Genomic DNA, 16,868 nt, shown 5'->3' with positions numbered 1-16,868 from the left:
CAAAACAAGAAACCCAGGGGAATCGTCTTCATGTATAAATGGTGACCCCAGAAGAGGTCCATCCTTACCCTGGCAACGGAGAAAAGGCCATAACCTGAGTCCCAGCTGATGGGGAACTGGGCAGGGCTGGCTTTGCACTGCTGTGTCAGCTCGCCTAGGCTGGGGCCTTTCTCCCAGGACTCCCATCCCTGTTCAGTTTCCGCTGCAGAGGTGTGGAGGGTAGGCAGGTGGAAGTGGGAGGTGGCTGGCTGAGCTCAGCGATCTTGGCATCGCTAGCAGGCGTCGGACAGGAGGCGGCAGGCACAGGCATGGCTCCTCTGCTCCACCTGCCTTTCCTGATCACCTACCCTGTGACCATAAGACCCCGTGAAGGGCCAGGCACGGTGGCTCACACCTGTAATCCAGCACTTTGGGAGACCGAGGTGGGCGGATCATCTGAGGTCAGGAGTTCGAGATCAGCCTGGCCAACCTGGTGAAACCCCGTCTCTACTAAAAATACAAAAATTAGCCAGGCGTGGTGGCGGGTACCTGTAATCCCAGCTACTAGAGAGGCTAAGGCACAAGAATCGCTTGAATCTAGGAGGCGGGGGTTGCAGTGAGCCAAGATCGCCCCACTGCACTCCAACCTGGGTGACAGAGCAAGACTCCATCTCAAAAAATAATAAAACTGTATCTGCAAAGATCATTTTTCAAAATAACATCACATTCACAGGTGTCAGAGGTCAGGTGTTGAATGTGTTTTGGGGGCTGGCTGCCATTCAACCCAGTACAGATGACATTGTATCTAATAGTAAACCTAAGTGCTTGTATTTCTGCAGAGAGGGGTCAGAGTGCATTAGTCAGAAGTGGATGTTCTGTAATCTCTGGGTTTCAGATTCCTCTGTAAATCCTTCCTGCAGAGTAAGACTTTCTGGAACAAGCATCCAACTCCTCTAGGGACAGCAGAATAGCTTTTGTTTGATGGCTTTGGAGCAGAGACAGGTATTCAATCTCCCCCTGCCACCAACTGGTTTGTGTGACAGATAGTCAGGTAGCTACTTCACGCCTATAACTTGGGCCCCTCACAGTTGCTGGGTCGGGGTGGAGGCCAGTCAGGAGCTCCACCGGCCAGCGGTCATTAACTCTGAGAGGCACTTCCTTCCCCAAACCAGGCCCGGCGAAGCCTGCGTTTCTCCCATCTGCGACATGGAGGCCAGAGTGGGCCTGACCGCAGAGTCGCTGGGGATTCCATGGAAGCTGTCCCCACCCGCAGGACCAGGAGGTACATGCCAAGTCTCCCATCACAGAAAGAAGAGAGGCCACAGCCAAGTGTAGTCACGGTTTATTTCTGATGTGGCTGAATCTAGGGACAGGGTGGGCTGGGCTGAGTGGGGGGCGTGTCGGCGACGGGGCTAGAACTCCACCTTGCAGGCCGGGAAGGCGTCATCCTGCATAGACACCATGCTGTTGCTGCCCAACACCGTGATGCCCAGCGCCTGGTGCCGGGCGTGCGTCTCTGCGTACCACGTATGCATGGCCACCGAGTCGAAAGTGGGGATCAGGGTCACCTGCAGGTGGGGGAGGTGTGGGGAGAGTAGACCACCAGTGAGGGGGGTGCCCCCTGCCCTTCTGGCCTGGGGCCCAAGTCACCTTCCTTTCCTGGCATTTGAGACCCCTCCAGGCTTTTCCCTGATCTTGTGTGCTCCACCTTGAGGTCTGCAATGGGTGGTCAGCCCATCTGTGAGGTCCCTGCTTCTCCCAACCAGCACCCAAAGAGCCTTCTCAGCACACAGGAGACAGAGCTCCTCCTCTGCAAGGCCTTCCTTGGCCTGAGACCCCTCTCTACTCACTTGGATCTCCCCCTGTTCCTTGAACACACCAACCTCTTTCCTACCTCTGGACCTTTTCCTGGGTCGTGCACCCTACAGGGACGCTCCTTTGAAGCCAGCCTAGCAGCTGTGAGAGGGCAGGAGCCGTAGTGTGAGGCAGTCCTCCCTCTGCCCACACGTGCCTCACCCTGCAGGGCTTGGTTTCAGTCTCTCAGCTTCATGCAGCCATGGGGGAGGGTTCTCAGCCGCACAGATACCACCCAGCCCACCTATTCCATCCCGACTAATTCTCACAGCGGAACAATGGCTAAGTGACAAGATGTCTGGGGAAGGGATAGAACCATGAGGCTTCACGAGGCCCTGCGTCCTCCCCCAGGCTTCCAGCACAGCTGATGACAAGTGACACGACAGAATCAAGAGTCCGAAGAGACCCCTAAGGGCTGAGCCATGTGAGACTCCCACATTCGCCCCTATTCCCGTGTGGCCTGGGGGACATAGCTTAGTCTCTGAGGGTCGAGGGTGGTTTTACCCACCTGTGCTAACTACATTTACCACCAGAGGCCCTGGGGTGACACGCACCTGCAGGTCACGGTCCCAATGCTGCTTGCTGGCCAGTAGCGCGTCCAGGACGGCCCGCATGCCCTCCTCCTTGCGCTGGTCCTGGCCACTGATGACGTAGCAGAGCGCGCGCACGCGCTGGAAGAACTCCTCATCCACCAGGTGGGCGCTGCTCCCGCTGGGCAGGTAGGCCAGGTCCAGGTAGACCGGGGACTTGGGTGGGGTGGCCGACGCCCCGGGCCGGCTGCTGGCTGACCCTGCAGGCGGCGGGATGGGGAGGCAGGGATGAGCTCCTGGGGCTGGGGAGGGGCCGAGGCTCCAAGTTCGACCTGTACCACTCAGAGCAGCTCCCTCCTCAGCAGGAGGCCTGAACTCAAGAGTTTTCTGGGGAGCCCGGGTGCGCTCATGACTCCAGTGAATCTTATTTTAAGAAATGGGGTCTCGCTATGCTGCCCAGGCTTGTCGCAAACTCCTGGGCTCAAGTGATCCTCCTGCCTCAGCCTTCCAAGTAGCTGGGACTACAGGTGCATGTCACCACGCCTTGACTCCAGTGACTCTTCACTCACTCTACAAACACCACTGGCCACCCCTTTGTGCCAAGAGCCTGACTCATCCCCAGCCAGTCCCTGGACACAGACATCCTCAGGGCTGGGGGGTGAGTGGGTGGCAATCAGGGAATGCTTCCTGGAAGAGGGTTTAAGAGTTTGAGCCCTGAAAGCAGCCAGTGCCTGGACCATCTGCTGCTTCTGCAGCATTTGTCTGGTTCACTTGCTCAAGGGGTATTTAACAGAACCTCCTGGGCACCAGGCCCTGAAACAGGGCTGTGACCAAGACAGACAGAATCCCTGCCCCAAGGGTGATGGGGAGCCAGGGTGGGTGGACAGAGCCTTGAGAGGCGGGCCCAAGATCAGTGCAGGGTGCTGGATGGGGATGAGACAGCAGCTCTGGGGTCCTTGTCCAAACCCTGACCTTAGGGCCAAAGGGAACAAGGCCACCAGCCCTGGGCAAGTGAATGATCAATGGAATGAAAGGATACGGCTGGGTCTCGGGCACAAGAAGCCTGCCAGACCCTGCATCTTACAATCACAGCTGCTGCCCAGCTCAGGGGGTAAGAGTGCTACCCTGTCTGTACACCAACAAATGCATACCCTCAACCGAAATGGACGCATTCCTAGAAACAAAAAAACTACCAAGACACAATCACAAAAATAGAAAATCAGCATATACCTGTAGCTAGCAAGGAGAATGAATCAGTAACTTACAACCTCCCAACAAAGAAAAGCCCTGGGGAAGCCACCAAACATTTAGAGAACTAACATCAGCCTTTCTCAAACTTTTCCGAGGAACTGAAGAGGAAGAAACACTTCCTAACTCATTTTATAAGACCAGAATTGTCTTAATAACAAAGTCAGGCACAGATATTTAATTCTACAAGAAAATGCCAGTTCAACAGACTTTATGAACAATAATGTAAAAAATCAGGCCTGGTGCAGTGGCTCACGCCTGTAATCCCAGCACTTTGGGAGGCTGAGGCGGGCAGATCACTTGAGGTCAGGAGTTCAAGACCAGCCTAGCCAACATGGCGAAACCCTATCTTTTACTAAAAATACAAAAATTAGCTGGGCGTGGTGGCAGGCACCTGTAATCCCAGCTACTTGGGAGGCAGAGGCAGGAGAATTGCTTGAACCTGGGAGGTGGAGGTTGCAGTGAGCTGAGATTGTGCCATTGCACTCCAGCCTGGGCGACAGAGTGAGACTCCATCTCAAAAAATAATAATAAATGAATTCAGCAAAGAAGCAAAATACAAAGTCCACAGGCAAAACACAGTTGAATTTCTATATGTGAACAATGAACAATGTGAAAAGGAAATTAAACAATCATGAAACAGAAGAATCAAGATAGAGGACTCACACTTCCGGATTTCAAAACTTACTACGAAGCTACAGTAATCAAAACAGTGTGGCACTGGCATAAAGACAGACATATAGACCAATGGAATACAATAGAGGCCTGGAAATAAATCATCACATGTATGGTCAAATGATCGTCAACAAGCGTTCCAAACATTCAATGGGGAAAGGACAGTCTTTTCAACAAATGGTGCTGGGAAAGCTGGGCTTCCACATGCAAGAGAATGACACTGGATCTTTTCACCACATACAAAAATTACCTCCAAATGGACCTAAATGTGAAACAGAAAACTTAAAACTCCTTGAAGAAAACATGGGGTAGAAGCTTCTCAATGTTGGATTTGACAAGGCGTGGTGACTCACGTCTATAATGTTAGTACTCTGGGAGGCCGAGGCAAGCAGATCACTTGAGGTCAGGAGTTTGAAACCAGCCTGGCCAACATGGTGAAACCCTGTGTCTACTAAAAACACAAAAAAAATTAGCCAGGTGTGGTGGTGGGTGCCTGTAATCGCAGCTACTCAGGAAGGCTGAGGCAGGAGAATCACTTGAACCCGGGAGGCGGAGGTTGCAGTGAGCCAAGATAGTGCTCCCACGCTCCAGCCTGGGCAACAGAGCGAGACTCATCTGAAAAAAAAAAAAAAGAAAAAAAGAAAAAAAATGGATGTGGCAATCATTTATTGGGTCTGACATCAAAAGTGCAGATAACAAAAGAAAAAAATAGACAAAATGGACTTCATGAGAATTTAAAACTTTTGTGCATCAAAGGGCACTGTCAAAAGAATAAAAAGGCAGCTCACAGAATGGGAGGAAATATTTGCAAGCCATTTATCTGCTAAAGGATTAATGTCCAGAATGATTCAAAAAACTCCTAAAACTCAGCAACGGAAAACAACTCAATTTAAAGATGGGCAAAGGGGGCTAGGTGTGGTGGCTCATGCCTGTAATCCCAACAGTTTGGGAGGCCAAGGCGAGTGGATCGCTTGAGGATGGGAGTTCAAGATCAGCCTGGGCAACATAGTGAGACTCCGTCTCTACAAAACATTAAAAAATTAGCCAGGCACGATGGCATGCACCTGTGTAGTCCCAGCTACTTGGGAGGCTGAGCTGGAAGGATCACTTGAGCCCAGGAAGTTGAGGCTATAATGAGCTGTGTTTGCACTACACTCCAGCATGGGTAACAGACCGAGACCCTGTCTCTAAAAAGTAAAATAAAATTTAAAAATGAGCAAAGGAATTGAATAGACATTCCTCCAAAGAAGACAGACAAATGGCCAATAGGCATATGAAAAGATGCAACATCACTAATCATTAGGGACATGGAAATCAAAACCACAATGAAATACCACCTCACACCCATTAGACCGGCTAGCGTCAAGCAGCTGCTGTGGAAAACAGTCCGGCAGTTCATCCAAAATTAAACATTGAGGCGGGCGTGGTGGCTTATGCCTATAATCCTAGCACTTTGGGAGGCCGAGGCCAAAGGATCACTTGAGCTCAGGAGTTCAAGACCAGCCAGGGCAACATAGTGAGACCCCAGTGCTACCGAAAAATTTAAAAATTAGCTGGGCATAGGCTGGGCACAGTGGCTCACGCCTGTAATCCCAGTACTTTGGGAGGCCGAGGCGGGCAGATCATGAGGCCAGGAGTTCGAGACCAGCCTGACCAGCATGGTGAAACCCCATCTCTACTAAAAATACAAAAATTAGCTGGGCATGGTTGTGCGTGCCTGTAATCTCAGCTACTTGGGAGGCTGAGGTAGGAGAATCACTTGACCCCGGGAGGTGGAGGTTGCAGTGAGCTCAGATCGCACCACTGCACTCCAGCCTGGTGACAGAGCAAGACTCCGTCTCAAAAAAAAAACTTAGCTGGGCGTTATGGTGCGTGTCTGTGGTCCCAGCTGTTCGGGAGGTTGAGGTGGGAGGGTTGCTTGAACCCGGGAGGTCGAGGCTGCAGTGAGCCATGTTTGCACCACTGCACTCCAGCCTGGATGACAGAGTGAGACTCTGTCTCAGAAAAAAAACAAAGAAAAAACAGCACAGCAGGCCAGAGACCCTCCTCTCGGCAAGGCCTGCTTAAAATGTGAGCCTTTGGCTGGTCTCTGGGAATCTGGATCTTAGGCGGAGGGTTCCCACCATTCCCCATCTGAGAGGGGCTCCCTGTGCCTGGACTGGATCACACACCTGATTTCTCCTTTTTGGGGAGTCTAGAGTGTGTGTGCCAGACAGAGGATTCCTATGCAATGGCCCCATAGGAAACCTAGGCATGCTGTGTCTAATGAGCTTCCATGAGGGACACATTGTTACAACTTGCTACTGGAGAAATGAAGCCTGTGGTGTGCAGCCCCACTGGGAGAGGATTCTGGAAGCTTCTGCCTGGTTTCCTTTGGACTTCACTCTATGTGCCTTTTCTCTTTAGTGATTTTGCTCTGCTATGAGTGCAACCATAGGCCGGGTCCTCCTAACCAATCAGTTACATAAAATACGCTATTTAAATTTTCAACTGTTTCATTTTACTTATTGTGGCTTCTAGAAACCCACAGTTGGCATACGTGCTCACCTGTCCAGGCACCTCAGAATGGCAAGTGCTTCAACACTGAGGTCAGTTTCCATTTCACAGGAGAAACTGAGCCCCAGAGAGGGTGAGCACGGCTGAGATCACAAAGTAATTATGAACAGGGGGACTTGGTTGGGTGCAGTGGCTCACGCCTGTAATCCCAGCACTTTGGGAGGCCAAGGCAGGCAGATTACCTGAGGTCCGGAGTTCGAGACCAGCCTGGCCAACATGGTGAAACCCCAACTCTACTAAAAATACAAAAATTAGCCAGGCGTGGTGGCAGGCACCTGTAATCTCACCTACTCGGGAGGCTGAGACAGGAGAATTGTTTGAACCAGGGAGGCAGAGGTTGCAGTCAGCCAAGATCGTGCCATTGCACTCTAGCCTGGGCAACAAGAACGAAACTCTGTCTCAAAAAAAAAACAGAACTGGCAGGGCACCGTGGCTCACGCCAGTCATCCCAACACTTTGGGAGGCTGAGGTGGGCACACAGCTTGAGGCTAGGAGTTTGAAATCAGCCTGGGCAACATAATAAGACCCTATCTCTACCCAAAATTTTAAAATTAGGCAGGTGTGGTGGCCGTGCCAGTAGTCCCAGCTACTGGAGAGGCTGAGGTGGGAGGGTGGCTTGAGCCCCATTGTTCGAGGCTGCAATGAGCTGTGATCACACCACTGCACTCCAGCTCGGAGACAGAGTGAGACCATCTCTTTTAAAAAAAAACTGAAAACGTAAAAACAGGAGGATGAGCTATGCTCTCTCCAGCCTAAGCAGCTGCTAACCCAGCCCAGGGCCCCAGCTCCAGTACTTACCCGACCGGCCTCGAGTGGCAGTCTTGGGGGTTGAGGACTTTTTGGACAGGGGTGCCCGGCTTCCCTTCTCACTGGGCTCACTCCGGGCACTGAGTGGTCGGCTGGCACGGTCCCCACCAGCAAGCCCTTTGGTTTTGGCAGCAGCAGCCACTGGAGTGGCTTTGGGGGCGGCAGCGCGTGAGTTGGGGCGGGCCAGGGGCTTCCGGGTGCGGCTGACATTGTCTGTCTGCCGTGCTGTCTTGGGGGGCAGCATCTCGGGGTCCACCATGCAGATGCTGGACGGGTCAGGCAGTGGTGGGGGGACCTTGAGGGGGTCAGGCAAAGGGTCGTGGCGAGGGACTCCGAAGCCCTCTGTGTCGTCGTCTGAGTCTGCCGCACCGGGGGCCAGGGGCACCGGATCCGAGTCAGACAGGGTGGGCAGGGACTCGCTGACCGATGTGGGTGGCGTCTCCTCGGCCCCCAGCCCACCTGCCCGTTCCTGTGACCGGGCACTGCTGTCATTCGAGCTGCCGGGGGACGCAGGTGCCGGTGCCATGGGCACCGCCTTGCGATGCTCAAATTCACAGGGTGACACCAGGCACAGGTCCACATCGTGTGGGGAGGCCGAGCGCCGCGCCCGGGGGCCACGCAGCGGGAGGCTCAGCCCAGCCTCGCTGGTGGGGGCGGATGGCGGCAGCACCTGCTCAAAGGACACGGACAGGGACTCGTCCACCTCGGTCGAGTGCGGGGAGCCCACCTCTGCCGGCAGTGAGGGTGTGGTCACCGTGGGTGTGGTCACTGTGGGTGAGGCGTCTGGCCCGGCCTCCCCGCCCCGCAGTGGGCTCAGCGACAGCCGCTCGCTGCCCTCTGCGGGGCTCCGGTGGGACTCAGGGGAGGGTGTGCGTGGCCTTGGAATTGAGCTGGCGGCTAAAGGCAGCTCCAGTGCTTTCTCCTCCCCGGCTGGGATCGGCCCCAGCTCCAGGCTGGGCGTGGCCACCAGCTGGGAGGCCGGGGAGCCGCAGGCCGCATTGAGGGGGCTGGCTTCTCCACATCGGAGGCTGGGCGGGCTGCGGGGTCCATTTGCCACCGGCGGGAAGCCAGAGTGGGATGTGCTGGGCGCTGTGCTGGGTGCTTTGCGGGGCTTGGGTGCCACCTGGGCACTCGTCTTCTTGAGGTTGGGCACAGAAGAGGTCGCCCGGCGCACCTCCCGCGGCTGGGTCCGGGAGACACTCGGTTTGGGGTCTTTCTTCAACTCCCGGGGGGTCCTGGCTTCTTTCTCAGTCTTGCGTGGGGCCTCAGCCCGTGCTGGCTCCTTGCGGGCCACCCCAGGGCGCTCCTGGCCAGGTCTAGGGTGGGTGGCCAGCAGGCCCTCTCTCTTCAAGCTGTCCCGGGAGCCCACGCTCTCTTTGCTCTCGGCTCGCCGCGGCACCTCCAGGTCCTGGGGCGTCACCACGGGCTCTCGCAGGAACCTCAAGTGCTGCAGGCGGACCAGGCCATCCAGGAGACAGGCAGGCGGGGTGCAGCCGGGGAACAGCACGCGCACCACCTTCTCGCCGGGGCCCGCGGGGTGCCACACCAGCAGGGCGCACACGGAGGCCAGCGTGCGCTCTGCGCCGGCGGAGGGCGGGTGCAGCACATACATGTCCAGCCGGCCCACGCCCATCTTCTCGAAGAGCACGGTGGGTTTGGCTGGCACGGGGCCGCGACTGAGTGGCAGGGGCGTGATGCCCAGCTGCGCCAGGAGGCTCAGCGCCAGCTCCGCCTCGTCCTCGCCGCGCGCCAGCCGCGACGCGGCCTCGCAGGCGTTGAAGAACACGACTCCCAGGTTGGGGGAGATGAGCCTGCGCAGCCTGTCGTCCCAGGATCCCCCACCAGCAGCCACCTCGGAGCGCTCCGCCAGTTTGCGCCGCAGCAGGCTGTTAAGGCCGGGGAGGCTGTCGGCGCCAGGGTGGGTAACCAGCACGGCATCCACGCGGTCCAGGTGCCGCACCAGCTTCCAGAAACTGGACTTGGGGTTTGAGCCACCGTTGACCAGCACAGTGAAGCCATTGACGGCGAAGAAGGCGGCATCCCCGAGGCCTCCGGGGAAGATGTAGCAGCAGGGCCGGCCCAGCCTGAGGAAGCCCCCGGAGGTCGGGGGCTCCAACAGCTCGAAGGGGGACGGCGGCTCCAGAGACTCAGCCACGTACTCCAGGAATTCGCACAGGCCCTCGGAGTTGGGCAGCTGCGCCGGGGGGTTCAGCCGCAGCTGGAGCCGGAGCGCCCCCTGAAGGCCGGGCACAGCGGGGGCCAGCTGAGCCCAGTCACCGAAGGCGGGGCAGGTGATGGTGAGTATGGGCGGCTGCACAGGTGGGGGCGTGGTGGCCAGGATGTCCCGGATCTGTATGGAGGGGGAGTGGTAAAGCACCACCTAGAGCCAGGCAACATCTAGCCCGGTGGGAAAACTGGGCGAGGACACCCTCATCCTTTCCCCCAGGCCTGCTCCTCAGGGCCCTCCCGCCAAAACCCAACCCTCTCCAGCGCCACGAGGCTCTTCGATCTGGCCTCATCTCCTGTCTCTCCCTCCCCTTCAAATGCCTCCCTGCCCCAGGGCCTTTACACTCACCGTTCTCTCCTCCCAGGGCACAGCTCCCTCCAAGGAGACTCTCCACGCCCCACCTCTGTCTACTGAACCTTTTCTCACCACTTTTAAGTGCCCCACTACAATGTGAAAATGAGGTTTGCCATTTGGCCCATGTGTCCTACCCAGACTGCGGGCACCAGGAAGGACCCATTTGGCTCCATCCCACATCAGGACTTTGGGACATCTGCTGACCTACAAACCCAGCTCACACCACACCCTTTCGCGGGCAATGGGACTGACCCCGGACAGCCAGGAGGCATGTGTCACCACTGCCATCCTACACAGGAGGGGGAGACCAGGCCATGGAAAACAGCAGGTCGCTGGTGCCACACAGCCTGATGCACACAAGCCAGGATTCAGAGCTGCGGAAGCGGGGGATGGCAAAGAAAGGGGTGGCTTACCTCTCTGTCCTTCAGGACCTGGAGGAAGTGGTGAGGTGAGAAGCCCCCTGTCTGTAGCAGCAGCTCCCCCGTCTCCTCCAGGCAGGGCCCAGCCAACACCAGTAGCTTGTGAGAGGCAGGGTCCAACAGAAGGTTCCGGAGCTGAGGGAGGGGGTGAACACTAAAGGCCCTGTTCTGTGCAGTGACTCATCCAGCAGTCCTCTTTGGGGTAGCCTCAAGTCGATACATAACCACCCCTCTCCTGTCCTCACCCCACGACCAGCCCAGTGCTCAACTAGCTATGAAGGCAGTCTCCAGGTCTCCTGCTGGGCCCTGGAGCAACCCTAGCAAACTCCTATTCATCCTACAAAGCCCAGCTCTGATGTCCCTTCCTCCTGAAGGCACTCCCTGCCCTTTCTGGGCTCTCTCTAGTCCACCTCTTCCTCCAGCCCAGCCCTGATGCCACAGGGCTGGGGGCGTCTGCGTCTCGCTCTATCTCCTAAAGACTGAGAGCCCCTCAAGGGAACAAAAGGAAAAAGTTGATCCAAGAAATCAACCCGTAAGAAGGTCTGTAGTGGGATGCCCCAGGGCTCTGTCTGGTTCATCTTCTGGATGTATAATTGGTAGAGTACAGATGGCCACAAGCCGGTTAATATTAGTGAGTCAATTCAGACAACTCCTGGGGCCTAGCTGGAGGGAACCCACAGGACGCAAACCTCAGTCTGCTCTGGCCTTCCCACCTCCAGACCCACGCTGTCCTGGGCCCTGAGCTGGCAGTGCTTACCCTCCCCTCCCTCCCAAACTCCAGACTTTTCTGCTCCCACCCCAGAGGAGGGAAGAAGCGGAGGCTGGAGCCACAGGGAAGGCTTCGTGGGCGAAGAAGTGTGGCGCCGGGTGTCTTGAGAGGATCTGGGGCAGCATGAAGACAAGGACACGAGACAGGAAGACAGAGAAGGCACGGGTCCCAGCAGCCTGCCCCCTCCAGGACGTCAGCCATTGCCTACCTCATCACACAGGGATTTGTCTGATGGGTTCAGGAGGACCAGGGTCTCCAGGTTGTCTCCACGGTGGTGCAGGCTCCGCTGGCCTGTGGGGGAATCAGGCCGTCCTGGAGTCAAATCCTGCCTCCCTGTGTGACCCTCAGGGAACACGAACCCCTCTGGGAACCCATCCAGGGATCATATGGAGATTAACAGGCACACGGCAGAGCTGCAGGTCAGGACCAGGCAAGAAAGAGAAACTCAAACCACCCCGGCTGGCCTAAGACAGGCAGTAACCAGAGGGCCCCATCGTGCGCAGGGCCTGGTTTGCAGCTGTCACCCCTGTGAGTGATGCCACCATTTTCTTTTTTTTTTTTTTTTTGAGATGGTGTCTCGCTGTGTCGCCCAGGAGGCTGGAGTGCAGTGGTGCAATCTCTGCTCACTGCAAGCTCCGCTTCTCCTCCCAGGTTCACGCCATTCTCCTGCCTCAGCCTCCCGAGTAGCCAGGACTACAGGCGCCCGCCAACACACCCAGCTAAGTTTTTGTATTTTTAGTAGAGACGGGGTTTCACCGTGTTAGCCAGATAGTCTCCATCTCCTGACCTCATGATCCGCCCGCCTCAGCCTCCCAAAGTGCTGGGATTACAGGCGTGAGCCACCGCACCCAGCCTTTTTCTTTTCTTTTTTTTTTTTTTTGAGATGGAGTTTTGCTCTTGTTGCCCAGGCTGGAGTGCAACAGTGCAACCTGGGCTCACTGCAACCTCCGCCTCCTGGGTTCAAGCAATTCTCCTGCCTCAGCCTCCCGAGTAGCTGGATTACAGGCACACGCCACCACGCCCCACTAATTTTTTGAATTTTTAGTAGAGACGGGGTTTTACCATGTGGGTCAGGCTGGTCTCAAACTCCTGACCTCAAGTGATCCACCTGCCTTGGCCTCCCAAAGTGCTGGGATTACAGGCGTGAGCCACTGCACCTGTCCGGCCACATTTATTTTTCAGACAGAGAGCCAGAGCTCAAGGAGGGCCAATGAGGGGGAACGTGGACCAGGGTATATCCAGAGCAAAGGCCCTGAGGCAGGACTCAGCTGGGGTGGAGCAGCATAAGGGCCGGGGCTGAAGTGGGGCTGTTTCTGGGATCCTGACCCTGCTCTGTCCCCAAGGGTCCATATGTGTTTTAAACATCAGTACTGAGAGAGAGGGGTGGCAAGGAGCCAGAGTCAGGGGAGGGCCAGTGAGGGCCAACCTGGACCAGGGTACAGCACCAGCCAAGGCCCTGAGGCAGGACTGAACTGTGAACAAAGGAGTCTGGAGGGGCAGAGACCCTCCGATGTTGGCAGCCCTTATCACATTTAACTTTCTTTCTTTCCTTCCTTTCCTTCTTTTCCCTTTCTTTCTCTCTCTCTCGCCCTTATCACATTTAGCTTTCTCTTTCCTTCCTTTCTCTCTCTCTCGCCCTTATCACATTTAGCTTTCTCTTTCCTTCCTTTCTCTCTCTCTCTCCCTCCCTCTCTTTTTTTTTTTTTTTTTTTTGAGATGGAGTCTCCCTCTATTGCCCAGGCTGAAGTGTAGTGGCACAATCTCAGCTCACTGCAACCTCCGCCTCCCGAGTTCAAGCAATTCTCCAGCCTCAGCCTCCCAAGTAGCTGGGGTTATAGGCGCTTGCCACCACACCCAGCAAATTTTTGTATTTTTAGTAGAGATGGGGTTTCACCATACTGGTCAGGCTGGTCTCCAACTCCTGACCTCAGGTGATCCACCCACCTCAGCCTTCCAAAGTGCTGGGATTACAGGCGTGAGCCACCATGCCAGGCCTAACTTTATTTATTTTTTGAGACAGGGTCCCACTCTGTTGCCCAGGCGGAAGTACAGTGGCACAATCTTAGCTCAGTGCAGCCTCTGCCTCCTGGGTAAAAGCGATCCTCCCTCCTCGGGCTCCTGAGTAGCTAGGACTACAGGCGTGCATCACCAGGCCCAGCTCATTTTTGTATTTTCAGTAGAGACAGGGTTTCACCATGTTGCCCTGGCTGCTTTTGAACTCCTGACCTCAAACAATCCACCCACCTTGACCTCCCAAAGTGTTGGGACGACAGGCAAGAGCCACCCCACCCAGCCTCAGCACGCTTTTTGCCACACAGGGATATTGCCCCATTCAGGTGGGGAAATCAAGCCATAAAGAAGGGAAGTGGCCACGAAGCTCACACACAGCAGACAGGATTTCCAGCTCCACTTTCTGCCCCATGAAGTGTTAGGAAGCCACGAGGACCTACTGGGACAATGAGACTACAGACACTTCCTTCCTCTCCAGCAGCAGCCGGGAGGTGACTCAAGAGACCATCAGGAGCAGGGGGGCGGCTGCAGGCAACACCTAAGCCCTGCCTGCCCACCTGCTCCCCTGCTCACCCTGGGTCACCCCAGAAGGGAGCCTCATGCTGAGTTGGGCCCTTCTTGATCTCACTCCTTTTCAGTTCCCTACCTACTGTATACCCAGGTCTGTGGCTGTGAACCAAATTCAGTCCCTGCCTGCAAGGGGCCCACACTCCATCTTCCAGGGCCTGCTCAGTGCCCCCTCCACCTTCCAGATGTTTTGTTTTGTTTTGTTTTTGAGACAGAGTTCCTCCCACTCTGTCACTCAGGCAGGAGTGCCGTGGCACAGTCTCAGCCCCGCTGTAACCTCTGCCTTCCAGGTTCATGTGATCCTCCCACCTCAGCCTCCCGAGTAGCTGGGATTACAGGTGCCTGCCACCACGCCGTTATTTTTGTATTTTTAGTAGAGACAGGGTTCCTCCATGTTGGCCAGGCTAGTCTCGAACTCCTGACCTCAAGTGATCCGCCCGCTGTGGCCTCCCAAAGTGCTGGGATCAGAGGCGTGGGCCATCGCGCCTGGTCCATTCTAGATGTTCTGTCCACTGCTGGGTCTTGGCTGGAGCCCTTCTCTTCCACTGGACACACCAGTCATAGCAGTTTCTCATCAAAAAACCCTCTCCTCAGAGATCTCCCTGCCTCTTCCCCCTTCAATGCCAGTTTCCTCATCTGTCAATCAGGGACAAAAACACCAGTTCCTGCACTATGGGTTGCTGAGGACTGAGGGGGTTATCACCGGGTCACGGCTTGCATTTGAAAGGTCTCAACTGTACTACTACTGTTGTTATTTATAGCTGCATCCCACCCCCCATGCCTGGCACACGGCTGGCACTTGCCCAATGAACAAGAGGTAGGGAGCAGCCAGGGGGACCCCAGCCTCACCTTTCACAATGCTGGAGAAGGTGGCAGAGTGTCGGGACACAAAGACCTTGAGCTGTTCATCGAGGTTGCAGATGCCAGGATCGACATCCCAAGACCGGATGCCTGGTGGGAAGGCGGGATCAAGGCAGGAGTTTAGCCGGGCCCCCCAGCTCCCAGAATATTTCAATAATTAGCACCCCGTGGGTGGGGAGCGCCCCAGCCTCCTCCCTTCACTCACAGCTTGGAGACTCAGAAGTACCGAACACCTTCAGGTCTCACTGCAGCTGAGCCAAGGAACCCAGAGCACACCTCATCATTTTACAGACAAGACTCATCAGCAACAAAGCCTCCACCTCCTCCATCTCCACCTCCTCGCTGCTCCTATGCCCTGCCAGACCCGTTTCCACTTACTGCCCTTGCAACAGCTGTTCCCCCTGCCTGTAAGTCCATCCCCCTGCCGCCCCCACCTGTTCCTACTGGCCAGGGGCCCTTCCCCCTCAGCACCTTCAGGTGCTAAGACTGACTGCCCTCTCAGTCCCTTGCAGCCTTCTGATCCTTCCTGACACCATGTGAGCTGGAAGCTTGTTCCATCTCCTCACTCGCTTTGGGTCCATCCCCAAACCAGACCTGTGTTGGCAGGGCTGAACCTGTCTATCATCCCGGCCATATCCCTGTGCCCACTGCCCAAAGGCCTGGCGCATAGCAGGTGCTCACTAAACACTCCTCAAGCACATGAGCCGAGGTGCGTGTTCCTGTCCCATTTTACACGCAATGAAACGCGCAGGTCCAGATGCTCCGAGGGATGGGGGATGAACACCCATCTCCACCCACGGGCGCATCACGCCCGCCAGTCCCACTGTGCCAAGTGGCTGCAGGTGAACCTGGCAGGTGCACCTATGACTCACCTCCCTAGGTGCCAAATCCCCAGGGCAGGCCGCACCCGCCCACATCCAAATTAGCAGCTCCTTGTGCGGCAACAGAAAGCGGGCCCCGGGGCTCCAGGCCCAGCCTCCCCCATATCTGCTTCTCCCTCCGGGAGATCTCTAAGCTGCTAAGACCTGGAGATCCAAAGCGACCCCAGGCCCTCCCCCCGGGGGGGCCAGTCAGGCGGGAAGCGGAGCCGTGGTCCAACTGCAAGGGTCCCCAAGCCCAGGCCCGTGTCCCCTCCCCTATCTTCACCCGGAGTTGGGGCGGGGCAGCGCTGCCCAGCCCAGGCCCCGATGCCACTTCCTCCGCGGGCACCCACAGGCACCCCGCCTCTGCCCGCGTCGTGCGCCTAACGATGAAGGGGACTCAGCCCCAGGCCCGCGACCCCCGCCCCGGAGCCCGGGCCCCGCCGCCGCCGCCCCACCCCGCCGGCCCCAGGCCCAGACGCGCGAACGCGCCCGCCTCCCGGGCTCCCGCGCGCCTCTGGGCCAGCCCGACCTCGTTCGAGCTCCTCCAGGACGTAGGTGAGGAGCCCCGGGCTCCCGAACTCGCTGCCCACCACGAGGAGCAGCGAGCTCGGGGCCGCGGCAGCCCCAGGTCCAGCTACCGCCGCCATCTTCGGGCCGCCCCGGCGTTCTCGGCGCCCGCCCCGCAGGCCCCGCCTCTTAAAGGGGCCGCACCGGAAGGGCTGAAGACCCCGCCCGGAACCACTCCATCCCCGCCCCGAACCACTCCATCCCCGCCCCTTTTTGTCGACCACCTACAGGCCCTTTGAGGTCGTGGAGAGCAGGGGATGCGGGCGCTGAAGGGGTTGGCGGATTCCTGGGTGTCCGCTTGGGAGCCGCGTCTCCCAAGTGACCATTCATTCATTCATTCATTTTTTTTTTCATTGAACAAGCTTTGATTGCGTGCCTGCCGCATGTAGGTCAGAACTCTTGCCCTCCAGGAACTCACATCACATGACAGTAGGCCGCATCAGAACCCGGTGCCTATGGATGCTCCCAGCTTTCTAGGTCAGGGCTTGAACAGAGAAAAGAAATCTATCTTGTAGGTAGGGCTTTAAGGGATGTGAAGGAGTTTGCCTTGTGTGGGTGGTGGGTCAAGAGCAGGTGAGGCAG

General features: G+C 56.7%; 1 protein-coding gene across 2 annotated transcripts; it reads right to left on the bottom strand.

Annotated features, from left to right (window-relative positions):
* Window positions 1-1,305: 1,305 nt before the first annotated feature.
* Window positions 1,306-16,411, bottom strand: MAP1S (microtubule associated protein 1S). 2 transcript variants are annotated; one of them, XM_002828903.6, is made up of 7 exons: window positions 16,249-16,411; window positions 14,845-14,946; window positions 11,627-11,709; window positions 10,644-10,784; window positions 7,641-9,999; window positions 2,388-2,623; window positions 1,306-1,547 (listed from the first exon to the last, which is right to left on the bottom strand). In XM_002828903.6, the coding sequence occupies exons 1-7, from the start codon at window positions 16,364-16,366 to the stop codon at window positions 1,392-1,394; spliced, it is 3,195 nt and encodes a 1,064-aa protein (XP_002828949.6). In that variant the 5' UTR covers window positions 16,367-16,411; the 3' UTR covers window positions 1,306-1,391. The 2 variants fall into 2 exon arrangements, with proteins under 2 accessions (XP_002828949.6, XP_054394714.2); XM_054538739.2 differs by having other exon boundaries at window positions 1,306-1,553; window positions 2,394-2,623; window positions 16,249-16,397.
* Between the last annotated feature and the right edge of the window lie 457 nt (window positions 16,412-16,868).

The sequence above is a fragment of the Pongo abelii genome, chromosome 20 (genome assembly GCF_028885655.2).
Source record: "Pongo abelii isolate AG06213 chromosome 20, NHGRI_mPonAbe1-v2.0_pri, whole genome shotgun sequence".
Classification (NCBI taxonomy): Eukaryota; Metazoa; Chordata; class Mammalia; order Primates; family Hominidae; genus Pongo; species Pongo abelii.
Note: the sequence above shows the minus strand (reverse complement) of the source record. Positions and strands in the feature narration are given on the sequence as shown.